Source organism: Perca fluviatilis, chromosome 6, assembly GCF_010015445.1.
Source record: "Perca fluviatilis chromosome 6, GENO_Pfluv_1.0, whole genome shotgun sequence".
In the NCBI taxonomy this organism is placed as follows: Eukaryota; Metazoa; Chordata; class Actinopteri; order Perciformes; family Percidae; genus Perca; species Perca fluviatilis.
Window position 1 is genome coordinate 37,116,308 of NC_053117.1, and position 13,468 is coordinate 37,129,775.

General features: G+C 42.5%; 1 protein-coding gene across 2 annotated transcripts in view; it reads left to right on the plus strand.

Moving 5' to 3' along the window:
* Nucleotides 1-13,468, plus strand: part of pdlim2 (PDZ and LIM domain 2 (mystique)) — a 39,800-nt gene that overhangs the window by 4,449 nt on the left and 21,883 nt on the right. For both annotated transcript variants that reach the window (XM_039803981.1, XM_039803982.1), the window contains exons 2-5: nt 4,940-5,068; nt 6,822-6,973; nt 11,585-11,654; nt 12,136-12,287. In XM_039803981.1, coding sequence (XP_039659915.1) covers nt 4,976-5,068; nt 6,822-6,973; nt 11,585-11,654; nt 12,136-12,287 — 467 coding nt within the window. In that variant the 5' untranslated portion in view covers nt 4,940-4,975. The remainder of the gene's footprint in view (nt 1-4,939; nt 5,069-6,821; nt 6,974-11,584; nt 11,655-12,135; nt 12,288-13,468) is intronic.

Sequence of the window (13,468 nt, forward strand, 5' to 3'; positions counted from 1 at the left end):
TTGAAGATTGCGCATCAGTTAGGTGTTACTGAGTGTCTACGAACCTCAGCCTAAATGACCACTCTGACCACCAAGGAGTTAGACTGAGCCTGTAGCACGTGTCTTTTCTCATTTGTAGTCAAAGACAAACCGACAATACTGCTTCAGTTACACTCATATGCAGCTAACACCATGTGTATGTTTATGTGACAGAAAAATTCTGCTGTACATATGTCAAAGACTAGCATTATTTTATATTGTTTTAGTAAAAATCAATAGTTCTCTGATTTTGACCCAATGGTGTCCTTTCTTTAAAGTTTTACCATGGGCACAAAATGTATCATTGAAAACTTTTTACAGATACAAATTACCAATGAAACCCTTGAGGCTCTGCGTGTCGGAGCAGTGAGCCTCGAATCCAATATTTCGAAAGGCCTGTTCTTCCCCTTCAAACCTCCAATATCTCTTTTGCCTGTAGGGACACACTCCAAATGTGACAAGTGCCAAAAGGTCTTAAACGTATTGAGTATATACATAACAGGCTCAGATTTTCCCCAGAGAGTGAAAATGTCCCAATGGAAACGGAGATCCAGTCTGAGCTCATTATGGTCTTGTTTACCTGCTGAACATCTCCTCAATCCTGCCACCCCAACCGGCACTTTATGTGCAGAGTAGCAACACTGAGATTTGGTCTTTGAACAACGTGACTCGAAATATTTTTGATAAGTCTCAAGCTGCTAATAGCTAAGACTTTGTGCCAGTACATAACATTCAATGTCTAGGGTTTTCCCTAAATTTTAACTTTTTTGATTTGTTCTACTGTGCCGCTGTAGTTTGTGTGCCAGTAAAGTGCTTTAAAGGTGCCGTAGGTAGGATTGTGAAGATCCAGGACTTAGCCAAAACATTTGAACATCGACAACTTCTCAGTCCCTCCCCCCTTTCCGCCAAAGCCCAAAACGGTCCCCCCCCACCACCACCCCACAAGGGAGAATAAATGCGTGTATATGTATGAATATAGGATGTCTGATTTATTGCAATGCTGTTGTATTAAACCACATTAGTTTTAGCTGGGTGTACTCGTAACGGAGTCATGAGCCAATGGATAACCGGTCCAGGAAATTAGGATGCTGGCTCTTGTAGTCTTTGCTTCTTTTTTTATACACTGAACCAAACAATGGCGGCATAATGCTGCCCAAGTGTGTGAATATATTTTTTTTTTTTAGATGTCGGCATTCTGCGAGCTAAAGAGGGGTGACGTGTGACAGCGTCAGTAGTACCTATGAAATCAGTATTCATATTTTTCATGAGTTTATGCATAATTTTGTCTGGAAGGTTAGGATTGATTTGGAAACAAATTATTCCATGGCAAACTAGTAAACAATAACCTATCATAGATTTGCCAACTATTAATTTTTTTGAGGCAGCAAACAAACTGGAAGCCATTTCATATTGTTTAAATTATTTTTTTAGTTACTGCACTTTGCCTTGGTATGGCCTGTCCTGCTGGTTGTCCTTTTCACACAGCTGTCGATTTTGGCTCAGTTGCCTCCTGCCAGCCAAACGGTGGAACAACTCTGTCCTCCATTCTGTCGCCATACCTTTTTATTTATTTATTTTTTAATACAGAGTGGCTAGGCAGAATAACAACACCGGCTTGTCAAACTTGAACCCTTGTTATGTTAGCATGTACTCGAGGAATGTAGGAATGCAGGTATGTCGTAAACCTTTCCTTTGTGTGTGATTTGGATGTGAGACTAATTCGCTACACCTATAGTACCAGTTTTCATTCTCTTCATGCTTACCTCCGGCTGCGTAGAAATGACTTCATGACTAGAATTCTTCCCATTGTGTTTGATTGTGCTGCCAGGTTGGTGTGGCAGCAGATGTCACCAGAACAGAAGTCCCATTTTATGGGCATTGGCAGCTGCCCAGCAGTACTTTTGTGCAATGGCGAGGTTTCATTAAACTGTGTTTAGCTCTTTGGTTTATGGGAGCAGCAGTGCAGTCTTTAAACCTCATCAGTGGCCAATTAAGCACAGCCCACTTATCCTCACCACCACTATGTGTTTGTCTTCGCCGCTCTGCTGCATACTTTCACCTTCCTTTCACTTTAACATTATCCACCACTAGCGCTTTTATGATGCTAAAAGTGAAGGTTTACACAGAGAATTAGCAGGGTGCTTGGTCCGTAATGGCAGCTCTATAGGAGAAGCTGCAGAAGCTCATGGAAGTTATTGACACCCCCAGAGGCTGGGAAACTTTGGGGCAGCTGCTCCCTGTCATTATCACACAACTGCACTTACTTCTGGAGTCCATCGCAATTAAGAAACCCTAATGATGGTGAGCCTGCTAATTGTCCCAGCCTGGTAATGACTTACCGGGTCTGCACTGCATGTCCCAAACACTTGAGGAATGTTCAGCCGATGAAATGGGCCAGGATTTGGAAAGATTTAGGGGAGTAGTATGGCTGATGTCCTAGATCCACTTCACTTGGGTCTTTCCAGCAGTTTTGCTCCTCCATTTCTTTTTTTTTTTTTTTTTTTGGAAACTGTCAATGATTCCAAACATTTCATATTATCAGACGTGTCACTTTATTTATAGACATTAATGAGCAGAACATGTACTTCTGTCTGCTTTATCTGATATGCAGTGTACTGTGAACTTTGTATTGAGATAATCAGCTTTTAATCCATGATTAACCAATATAGCAAAAACATGGTAAGGCTGTAATTACTCGACACTATTGTGCGTAATGTTTTTATGCCTCTGTATGACTGTTTTTTCCTACTAAAGTATGCATAGGACTTTTTTTTTTAAATGACCGCAATGACTATGGTGATAATAATTACCAAAAGTCCAAATTAAGGCGTATACTTGATGATGTGGAAAACAAATCCAGCATGGCATTGTGTCTCTGTAGAATGCAACAGTTAACTATTAGCTGTAATTTCTGCATTTACTGTCAGAGTTTGATGCAATAAGCTTTGTTTGTGTTGGGAGTTGAGCAACAGTTGATTTAAAATTGTTTGGGTGTAGACTTTTTTTTTTTTTTTTTTGTGAAGGGAGAGGCAGTCTATACTTAAAATAGCTTATGCCGTTGTTTATGAGTGCAACTACATACGTGTGTGTGTGTAAACTGGCGCATAAATCGTAAACTGGCACATAAATCGCAGGTTATCTGGTCGAAAAGCATCATCAGAGTAACCATTCCAATGCTTTAAAGCATATTCTGCTCCAGTTTTGGCCCACTGATATTTCAGAAGATGGTGTAAATGATAACTATGAGTTTAGTTAATCTGGTTCTGGTTCCCCTCCTAAAACAGTTAAAGCTTTGAGGGCTGCAGCTAACTATTTTCTAGTTATTTTCATTGTCGATTAATCTGTTGATTATTTTCTCAATTTAAGTGTCCATAACTTTAATATATTCAGTTGACTGTCACAGAGGAGTGAAGAAACTAGAACATATTCACATTTAGGAAGCTAGAATCAGAATCTTTACTATTTATTTAGATAGATAAATTTAATAGTTGGCAACTAATCGGTTAAACTTTGCAGCTCTATTTGAGAATGTATTTATTGCCAACATCAGTGTCATGTTTTGTAGCCAATCTGATTAACCTTCAGTGGCTTGCTGATAGGAACGTTGTCATCCTTGTCATGCTGTTCCTGTTTTTTAAATGATAAGTCGAGGAGAATTTGACACTGAGTGACTTACTGGTAGGAATGCCCAAACACCTGCAGGTACTATGTGGAAGAGCAGTTACAGTTCAGCAACATGAAGGTGTATAGCCCATGAGCAAACGGTATTTACTCATATGGATCCTCATTTTTCACATCCACACAGATTAGCTCCTACAGGAGGTTTTTACCGACTGCTGGAACAAATCTATTTGCCACAGACGGTAGCGCACAACACATTGTCATCACCAATAATGATTTTGCACTGTGTACTATTTTGAAAGCTCAATAGTCTCCAGTAATTAAAGCTCTACATCTGGGGGGTCTGTTACTTGGCTGTCTTGTCATCTAGCCGTGTAGATCTGTGATGGATTAAAGTAATTACCAAAAGCTCAACAGAATCTTGATCCATGACCTACAACATGATGGTCAGTGCTGACTGTCAGCCCCCGAATATCATTCTAATGAAGTGATTTCTCCCATATGGAAAATCAAACAGACATGCGGAGGACGTTACAATATGATGTGTTCTTTCTTAATATCTCATTAATGTCATTCCAGAAACATCGGTCTACAAGATAATAGAAACAATGAAAACTCATATGGTTTCACTATACATTGGCGTCTCCAGTGGTTTGATTTTAAACACTAGATTAGACAAATTAACAACAGACTTTTGTGGAAAGCAAAATCTATACATTTTCGTGCAAACCCTAACCGTACAAACAAAATATCCACGAAGGACCGATAGAAACGACTGAATTGTTAGACAACTTTGTATATACAGCCCATTCTTATAAACAAGTCTTGAAGGGCTGCCATATTTGATGCCGTATGTCATGCCACACCACAGTATACATGCCCATTAAACCCCACGGTCACAGAGAAACTCTACGAAGTGTTCAGCTCCTCGTGTGCTCGCACGGCTTTTTGTTTGGTTCCCTTGTCCCAAAAGAGCATTTGGATTTAATGAAACTCGTTTTGCTTTGAAGGCACTTTAGCAAGGTTAGTCATGTGTCTTTGGTTTCGGATTCTTCCCATTCCTATTTGATGTGGTAACACAATCCATGTCAAGGGGACTTAGGCCAGTGGAAGTGAAGTGTTGCCGGAGACTAAAGGCGGCTTATGCAAATATTCACGGTCTTCACCTGTTGGAGCTAATATACAGCCTCGCCGTGTGACTCTGATGAAATGAAAACGTTCAGCCGTGCATGTGTTTGTGTCCGACATGTTACTCACACACAATCTCATGCTCCCTGTGTCTCTTTTTTTCTTCTTCTAGGGTTTTCGACAAGAGTGTGTGCTGACTGATCACTAAATGGCGCTGACGGTGAACCTTATCGGTCCTTCACCATGGGGCTTCAGAATATTTGGAGGAAGGGACTTCAAGAAGGCCATAACTGTATCAAAGGTACTTGCGGCCCTGTTGCTAAAACCCGTTACACCTTATCGAACCATATCCTCTTGTTTTTGTCAAAACGCAGCCTGTAATGGCATGTCATGCAAAGTCAACTTCCTCCTCACTACGTCTCTTTTCTTGTCTTTGTTTGTGTCCGCGGGCTGCTTCGTACCTATTTCCTTGACTGCTGAACCCGTTAGAATAGAATGGAAGTAGATTACATTAGAAGGAAACCACTGATTACAGTTACAGTGGAAGTTGAGGTGGGGGGGTGAGGGGTTCCTGATCCCAGAGTGCAGTCTGTGAATGTGGGTTTGTGTTTCTTTGCCAACTCGCGTGCATAACCACGTGCATCCATAAATTCACAGTCAGTGTTTAAAAAGAAAAAAACGCACAAAAAAAGTGGAAGATGGAATAAAAGAAGTGGAAATGTTACCACTGTAAGCAGACGGCACAAAGTAAACAGTGCCAGAAAATAACTTCTGCATGCCAGAGACACCCAGGTCTGCACATTCTGGTCCTACATCTCCACGTCAGCCTGTTTTCCTCCAGTCAGACTTCCCTTAGTACAGACCATTAAGGATAAATTATGGCAAACTCATGGCATGGCACCAGGGCTTCACACAGACTTTGACTTCAAAAGCTTTTATTGTTTGACCCCTCCTGACAACATGTGCTAGAAAATGAATGAATACGTCTGCATAAAGTGTGATTGTGTTACTGCTAACCAGTAAACAACACCAGCATGTTTGCTTGTTTCAAATATCAAACGGGTTCTCTGAAGTGACAGATTCCTGCTGAGAGAATTGCATCACTGAAATTGGTCTGCAAAGCCTCTGGTCTTCCCCCACCCTCCCCCCCCCAAAAAAAAATACGGTTGGACCATCTCAAGTGGTTTGCACTTGGTGCAGAGATGACATGGATGCCCTCTTTTATTCCTGTTGGCCTGAAAGATAGCTTGCCCCCGTTTTCACTCTGGCACCGACGCTGGAAAAGAACCCCCAGCTGCTCTCAGTTTATGTGAAACCAGGCGTGTCCTGATCAGAAAAGGCACGCAGTATTGTGGGTCACCACAGCAACGCTTAATTGCCTCTTGAGTGGGCCCACAGACATGGCACCTCTACCCTTCTTGCTTGGCTAAACTAACAAACAGCCTGTTGCCTGGCACTCTCTCTGCATCCATTTTTTCCTCTAGAGACGTAAAAACAAGTCCTTCATCCTCTCCGATTGGCTCTTTGTTTTGTTTTGCATTCTTTGCTTAATTGTGACTCTGTTTTTAATTCTGCGGCGAGCACCGTTTGTGGCAAATGTCATATTTCTCTCTAAAGTTTAAGCAGCACCAGCCTCCTCATTTGGCCTTTTTGCTCTAGTAAGCCTGTGCGTTTGGGTGTGTGTGCCTGGGACACGGGAACCGAGCTGAAAGCGGTGGCTTGGACGCCATGTTTCGCCCCATTAGTGTGGAATTCCCTCTGATGTGGCGGTATAGCATTGGCTTTGACATGTGGTGAGGCTGGTTGCAAAGGTCAGGCCCAGTCAAACCATCAAGTAGAGTCACACTAACGACTTCTCCGCCAAAGGGTGTCATGAATCTGTCCGCTGATGACCAGCACGGCCTCGTTCCATGTGTTGGTATTTACACACACACACAGAGAGAGAGAGAGAGCTGTCCATACTCGCCAGATGGATATCATCCACAAAGTGTTATGTTCAGAGCAGGACCTGGGGCCAGTAGGATCTAACTGGAGCTCAATCTTCTGTTCAACAGGTCAACGGGGGCAGCAAGGCAGAGAAGGCCAACCTGCAACCTGGTGACATTATCTTGGAGATCAACAGGGAGAACACGGCGGACATGCTTAACGTGGAGGCCCAGAACAAGATCAAGAACTCAAAGACTCAGCTGCAGCTGGTGGTGGAGAGGTACGCTGACATGCAGATCTGCCATGCAAACAAATATTCCTGCTACCATCACTTGCGGTTTTATGTCCTGCATACAGTATGTTTATGTTGGATATGTAAGCATAAAATGCATACAGTGCCATGCGACCTTCTGCAGCATAGTTTCCCATATGAATACCCCTAATCTTCTGTGTTTGTGCCAAGACCAAAGTCGCTTCAGCTTCCATCTTCTCTTTTTTTTTTTTTTTTTTTTTTTAACACTGTTTTTAACTTTATCATAGAGGCACTGTACAAACAAAAACAAGTGATTGTAATCAGGGGAAATGCCAGGATACGAGTGCAACATTGTTCCCTTTCCTGGTCCTTCTTCATAAACGCTGTTTTTGAGATTTGCCTTGTTTGGATGATGGGGAGTTGGCTACTAAAGATGTTTTCCCTTGAGCCAGGACTGCTCTTGGCTGGCATTTTGATTAAAGGTCCTCCCTAAATTCTCATTTCTTGTCACTGTTGCCCCCCACCCCCTTCTCTCTTTATACACACACACACACACACACACACACACACACACACACACACACGCACCCTCACTCTCACACGCACGTGTGCTTTCACATGCATCCTCCTTGGATGTCCCACGTCCATGTGAGTGAATTTTTCCCTGCTGACCTCATGTCTCCTACCAAGCCAGAAACAACACCATTACTTCTGGCCTGCCCAGGACAATGCCACCATGTACCTCTGCCCTGTCTTTAATCCCACTCTGTTAACAGTCGGCGGGTTGCGGCACCAAGACTCTCATGTACCTCACAGGCTTCTGTCTTAATACCTCGCAACAACCATATTACCTTCAGGCAAGCTTTTTAAAAGGTCTATAATTGAGTAGCACAAATCTGTAACATTTGATTTGTTCTGCGCTTATTTGAGAGCGCTCCCTTTTTCCAGCTCAACATCTGGTTGGCAGTTTATTCTCATCAAACCAGCAGCGATGTGGCTACTGGCTGTCAGCCCACAGATGGTGTTGCCCACTGGAGGGAGCTGGCATCGGCGCATAATCGGTGCTTTTTAGGCATACATGTCTGCTGCTCTATACAGAGGCAGTGGTTTATTGTTGGTGCATTCAACACAGACATTAGCTAACTGGGGTTATTTTTACATAACAAAGCAGCCACACCATTGCTGTCTTGTCATTGACCCTGAATTTTTTTTTTTTTTTTTTAGTTGGGCTTTGTTTGGACTTCATTGTTCATTGATGCTTTGTGGATGATGTCATGTTGACCAAAGCATTTCTCACTCCCTCTGTTGCTCTCTCTAATTGAGGTGTGTGTGTGTGTGTGTGTGTGTGTGTGTGTGTGTGTGTGTGTGTGTGTGTGTGTGTGTGTGTGTGTGTGTGTGTGTGTGTGTGTGTGTGTGTGTGTGTGTGTGTGTGTGTGTGTGTGTGTGTGGTTTTGTGTGTGTGTGTGTGTGTGTGTGTGTGTGTGTGTGTAAATGACAAGTGTTTTTCCTGGTTTTAAAGGCTGCATTACAGTGACATCATGTAATTTTGTCAACTCACCAGACTTACTAGCTGTTTTTATTATTTGCCTTTACCCACTTAATCATTATATCCACATTACTGATGATTATTTATCACAAATCTCATTGTGTAAATATTTTGTAAAAGCGCCAACGGTCAACCCTACAATATCACGGCACTATTGATGTATTTGGTCAAACATATCGTGATATTTTGATTTTCTTTATATCGCCCAGCTCTATCCTCAGATATCTGCAGGGTAAATCCAGACAGCTAGCTAGACTATCCGTCCAGTCGGAGTTTTCTGTTGCAAGACTGAAAACCACCTTTGAACGTACACGTTCCATCAAAACATGTTCCTTCCCCGACGCTATTTTGCAGAGGCACCGTCATTGTCTGGCGCTTAGCGCCGCCCTAGATGATCGTGATCGGTTTAAAGAAATGCCAATAAACCAGAGCATGTTTTTCTCCCATCAGAGTGCTGTGTGGACTAGCCACACATTCCTCCGGACCGCTGTGGAGGAAGGTCTGGCAATGCGAAACTAGGAAAGTATAAACATGTTTTGTATTGATCAAAACGTGTTGCAGCAGAGTCCAAAAAAACCATGAAAGTTGCCATCGAAATTTTGGCAGTTTTTTAGGCGGGGTTTTTGTGTCTCTGCTTGTTTGGTATAGACAGTATGTGCCGCTTTGCTTCTTGTGGATTTGAATCCTCTGGCAATATTAAGTTGTGTTTTGATATTTCAGTTCTCAGAATGAAGAGGTATTCTTCCAGTGCACATGTTTGAAGAATCTGCCTTAGGTAGGTTAGCTCTAGGTGCCTTTTGAAGTCAGCTGTGCACTGTGTGGTATAAAGTCACAGTTGGCTGCATTTTACTAATAAGCAAATTCTTCTACTGTATTATGAAGACCTGTAACCAGAGGTCATCGGCTACAGACTAGACACTGATCTGATCACTGACCTAAAATACATCTCATGGTCTAAAGACCAGATGTATGTAGAAAATGGAAGTTTAAAAGCACAAGTTAAGTATTTCTCTGCTGAACAGTTGCTAATTCAAAGTAATGAGTTTTTCAGGTCTGCCACATTAATATCTCTCCTACGGGAAGAAATGTCTTCCTGCTGCTGTATCAGTTTTCGTCTTCTTGCCATCTCTCTCTCTCTTGTACGCAGTATGTGGAGCCCAGGCCACAAGAGGTGTGTTTCTGGGTGATTTACCACAGGCATCCAGGCCTTCCTGTGAGCCTCATTACCCCAGGCTCAACCAAAAGCCCGTCAGCCTCTGGCCCTGCAGCCGGTGGGGGTGGGGGGGGGGCACTGTGTGTTTGCATTGGCACTTGTACCCATATTTTCCCCTCCGAATTGAATGGTGGAATTGCTAACGGAATGCGCTTTCTGTTTAACAAAGTCAAACAAAAAGTGACTAGTTGGAAAGACGAGATCCATCGAGAGAATATTTTTAAAAGGGGGACGGAGTCTGCGATACTCGTCTTCTGCAGTAGATTCATGGGAACATACTAATGGTTGTTTGCCATGACATTAGCAAAATGGATGTCAAAAATTATGTTTTCCTTCGTACTTCCTTACACTTTTGACCCTTTAGAGATTTTTTTTTTTTTCTTCACTCATTTTTTGTCCACCAAGTTCTTGAACATATTACATGCTTTTGAGTAAATCAGCTTGTCCAGAATGTCACTCAGACCTGTTTTTAAATACCTTGCATTCTTACTGCCTTAGTTGATTTCAGTTCCTTTTTTTCTAGCCGCTGAACACCCACACAGGTGATTCCAGTTTATTCTGGCTGATTAGACTCGGCTCAGGGTGAACTTGGAAGGCCGGAGCTTTGATGGGAACTTATGAGGTCACTAATTATTTCCCAATAAGAATGATAAAGGTGTCATTTGTCCTGACCTCACAGGTGTAACCGCACTAACAGGGGACTCAGGAAGATGTCACTCAATCAGTCTAACCACACCCACACAGTCCTGGGTAGAGGTCCGCTAGGTGATTATAGCGGTCTGCCTCCACCGGGAAGCTAACGTTAGTTTAGCTAACGGTTAATTTGGCTAATTGCTAGCTGATTGTAGCGGTCTGCCGTTAGCCTCCACAGTTAAGCTAACGTTTGTTTAGCTAACAGCTAATTCGGCTAACCGCTAGCTGAGACAGCATGTAAACTTTAGAAGACCCTCAAAATAAAACTTGAAAATAAACCTTAACATATAACAGCTGTTACGTCAGTTCTACTTGTGCTCATTTAAAATACAATCACTCAATACTTGTCTTTGTTATTACTGTAAAGTCTTAATTTAGCTGCAGCCTGCTTTTCCCATTAGGTTTGACTTAACCTTATTTTAGACTGAATCTAGCTGTCCGTTCTGCCTGCACGATCCGTTATGCGCATGCATTATTTTAGACTGAAGGCTGTCGGCTAGCAGTTAGCCGAATTAGCTGTTAGCTACCCCGGTGGAGGCTAGCGTGGAACAGATTGGGCAGGTCGTAAAACAGTATTATCATCTGCGCATACGTCATGGCATATGTGTCATCTTGCACATGCGCAGAACGGATTGTGCCGGTGGAACGGATCGGGTACTGACACCAGTCCCACAATGAGCTTTCCTCGACTCTTAGGATGTGCCATTTTTGTGTCTGTAGCTATTGAGGAGGAGAGAGGGGGGTGTGGCCTTGACCAACTGCCACTTTGCTCGTTTGAAAGCCATGATGTCTCTCTCTCGTCGATGTCTCGGGCCAAATTCTCTGGGCGGGCAAAGCAGAGAAAGGGGAGGTAACCTTGCTCCTTATGACCTCATAAGGAGAAGATTCCAGATCAGATCGGCCCATCTGAGATTTCATTTTCTCAAAGGCAGAGCAGGATACCCAGGGCTCGTTTTACACCTATCACCATTTCTAGCCACTGGGGGACCATAGGCAGGCTGGGGGAACTCATATTAATGTTAAAAAACTCAAAGTGAAATTTTCATGCCATGGGACCTTTTTAACTGAAAACACCTATGTTTTGACCTGGCCTTTAAATTCAGTGATGAGGTCAGGTATGCATGTTTGGGTATGCAGATATTATCAGTGTTGACAGTCACTTGATCTCTGTGATTTTCTTTTTAAGACCTGAGCCTCCCAGCCCTGGACAGACTAACGGCATTGGCACCCCTGAGCAGCTCACCGGACGCTTCCAGGTCAGTGCTGCAGCTCCACGGGAGCTTTAATCCGTCTACAGTTTGTGTTGATTACTCAACATCAAATGGAAATTTCATGTCTATTATTTGATGTCCAGAACAGTGGACTCCACATCATTCTGATCCACGGCATTGCTCAGTGCCTGCTTTATTTGGATAATGTGTTGTTTTGACCATACAGGGTGTGCTGCTTCATTTCTACTAATGCATGCATCACACATCTGTTTATCGCATATCTGCTTATTTCACTTTCCCTCAAGATGGAAGCAATACAAGCCATTGCAGTGGTTTAGTGCTTGTTCCTGTGTTTTTATTGGGATCATAAAGAATCCCAAAGCAACACCTACAAAACATGGTGATACTGAGTACAAAATCTGAATATGACATTTACTACTGTGTACAGTGTGGCAAAAATGCACTCGTAAAGATCAAGTCACGTTATCTGATACCAACGCAATAGCATTTCTCTAATGATTTGTAGGAGGCAGTAATAGTGAGCAGAGACGAGAATCAGAACTACAGAGAGTACACCATCTCCAGCCCTGCGTCGCTGTCCCCTGGACCTTATTCGCCAGATCCTTTTCCCAGTCCCGACGGGAAGAGGGAGAGGCTGACACCGACCATCAGCAAGAGGTAACTCGCTTGACCTGCTGTAGTAGTAGAGATCAGCATTGAACTGTTCAAGCATGCAGGTCAAATTTGGTTTTTATTGCATATTTGATAGAAATCAGTCATAATTGGCTTCAATACATTTTTTTTTTTTGTCACCTCTAATGAAGAATCCACTGTGGACATTAAAAAAATGCTTGAAAGATTAAAGCATTACTGCAACATATTAGCTCGGTTGTGATATTTTGAAATGTTGGACAGATGCTGAACCCTCAGTTTGTCTGCTTCTGCATGGTTACCGTGCCTACCAATGTTGTAACGAAAGTAAAAGATTGTACTGAAGTCACACACTTGATCTGGTCACTAAAATCTAAATTACAGTTTGGACAGTCAGCCCTTCAGCATGAACAGGTTCTAAGATAAAGTATTGGGGCCTTTTCTAAAGCTCGTCGTTTCAGATGGACGGTTGAATCTTTTTCAGAAACCTGTCCATTCACTGCTTCAATAGGCTTATATCTGGACAAAAGGTTGCAACAAGCGCTCTCTTGACTTTACAACAGGCCCAGAGTCAATAGGTATGGGAATAACAGACAGAAAGTGGAGCCATGGGATTGTACTGTAGTAACAAAGGATATGCAGAGGATATCACATTCCACCGTTTGCATTCACTTTAACAAAAGGCAGAATGTGGAACGTTCACCGCGCTCTCTCTCGGCACACGGCCGTTTGTTGACTCTCCTGGATAACTCTTAGTAGGTCACATTTTAAAACTCAAATGGTTCTCCCTCGTCCGGACAGACTAAGCTTTCTGTCCTGCACACACTTAATTTCCATCTTGTCATAAATATAACTTGAATTCTTAGTAATAGTATTCTTCCATCTTAATTTACCATTTAAACCAGAATTATTATTTTGAGTAAAAATTGTGCAGAACACTTGTTCTTCAAAATATAAATATACTGTTACATCAAATTGGAATTTGTACAAATCTTCACAGCATGGGGAACCACCAGTACTTTAGCCATGTTTCCATTCATTTATCAAGCCAATTTTAAGCAAAGTTTTGAAATGTTGCAAAAAAGAAATGCAAATTAGGAGCTTCTCCATCAACTGGTTTGGAGCGAATAAACTCTGGTACAGCGTAGTTTGGTCAGAAGTTGTCGCTCTAGGCTACGCATGGCTGTAATCCGCCAGTAAACTGAGTA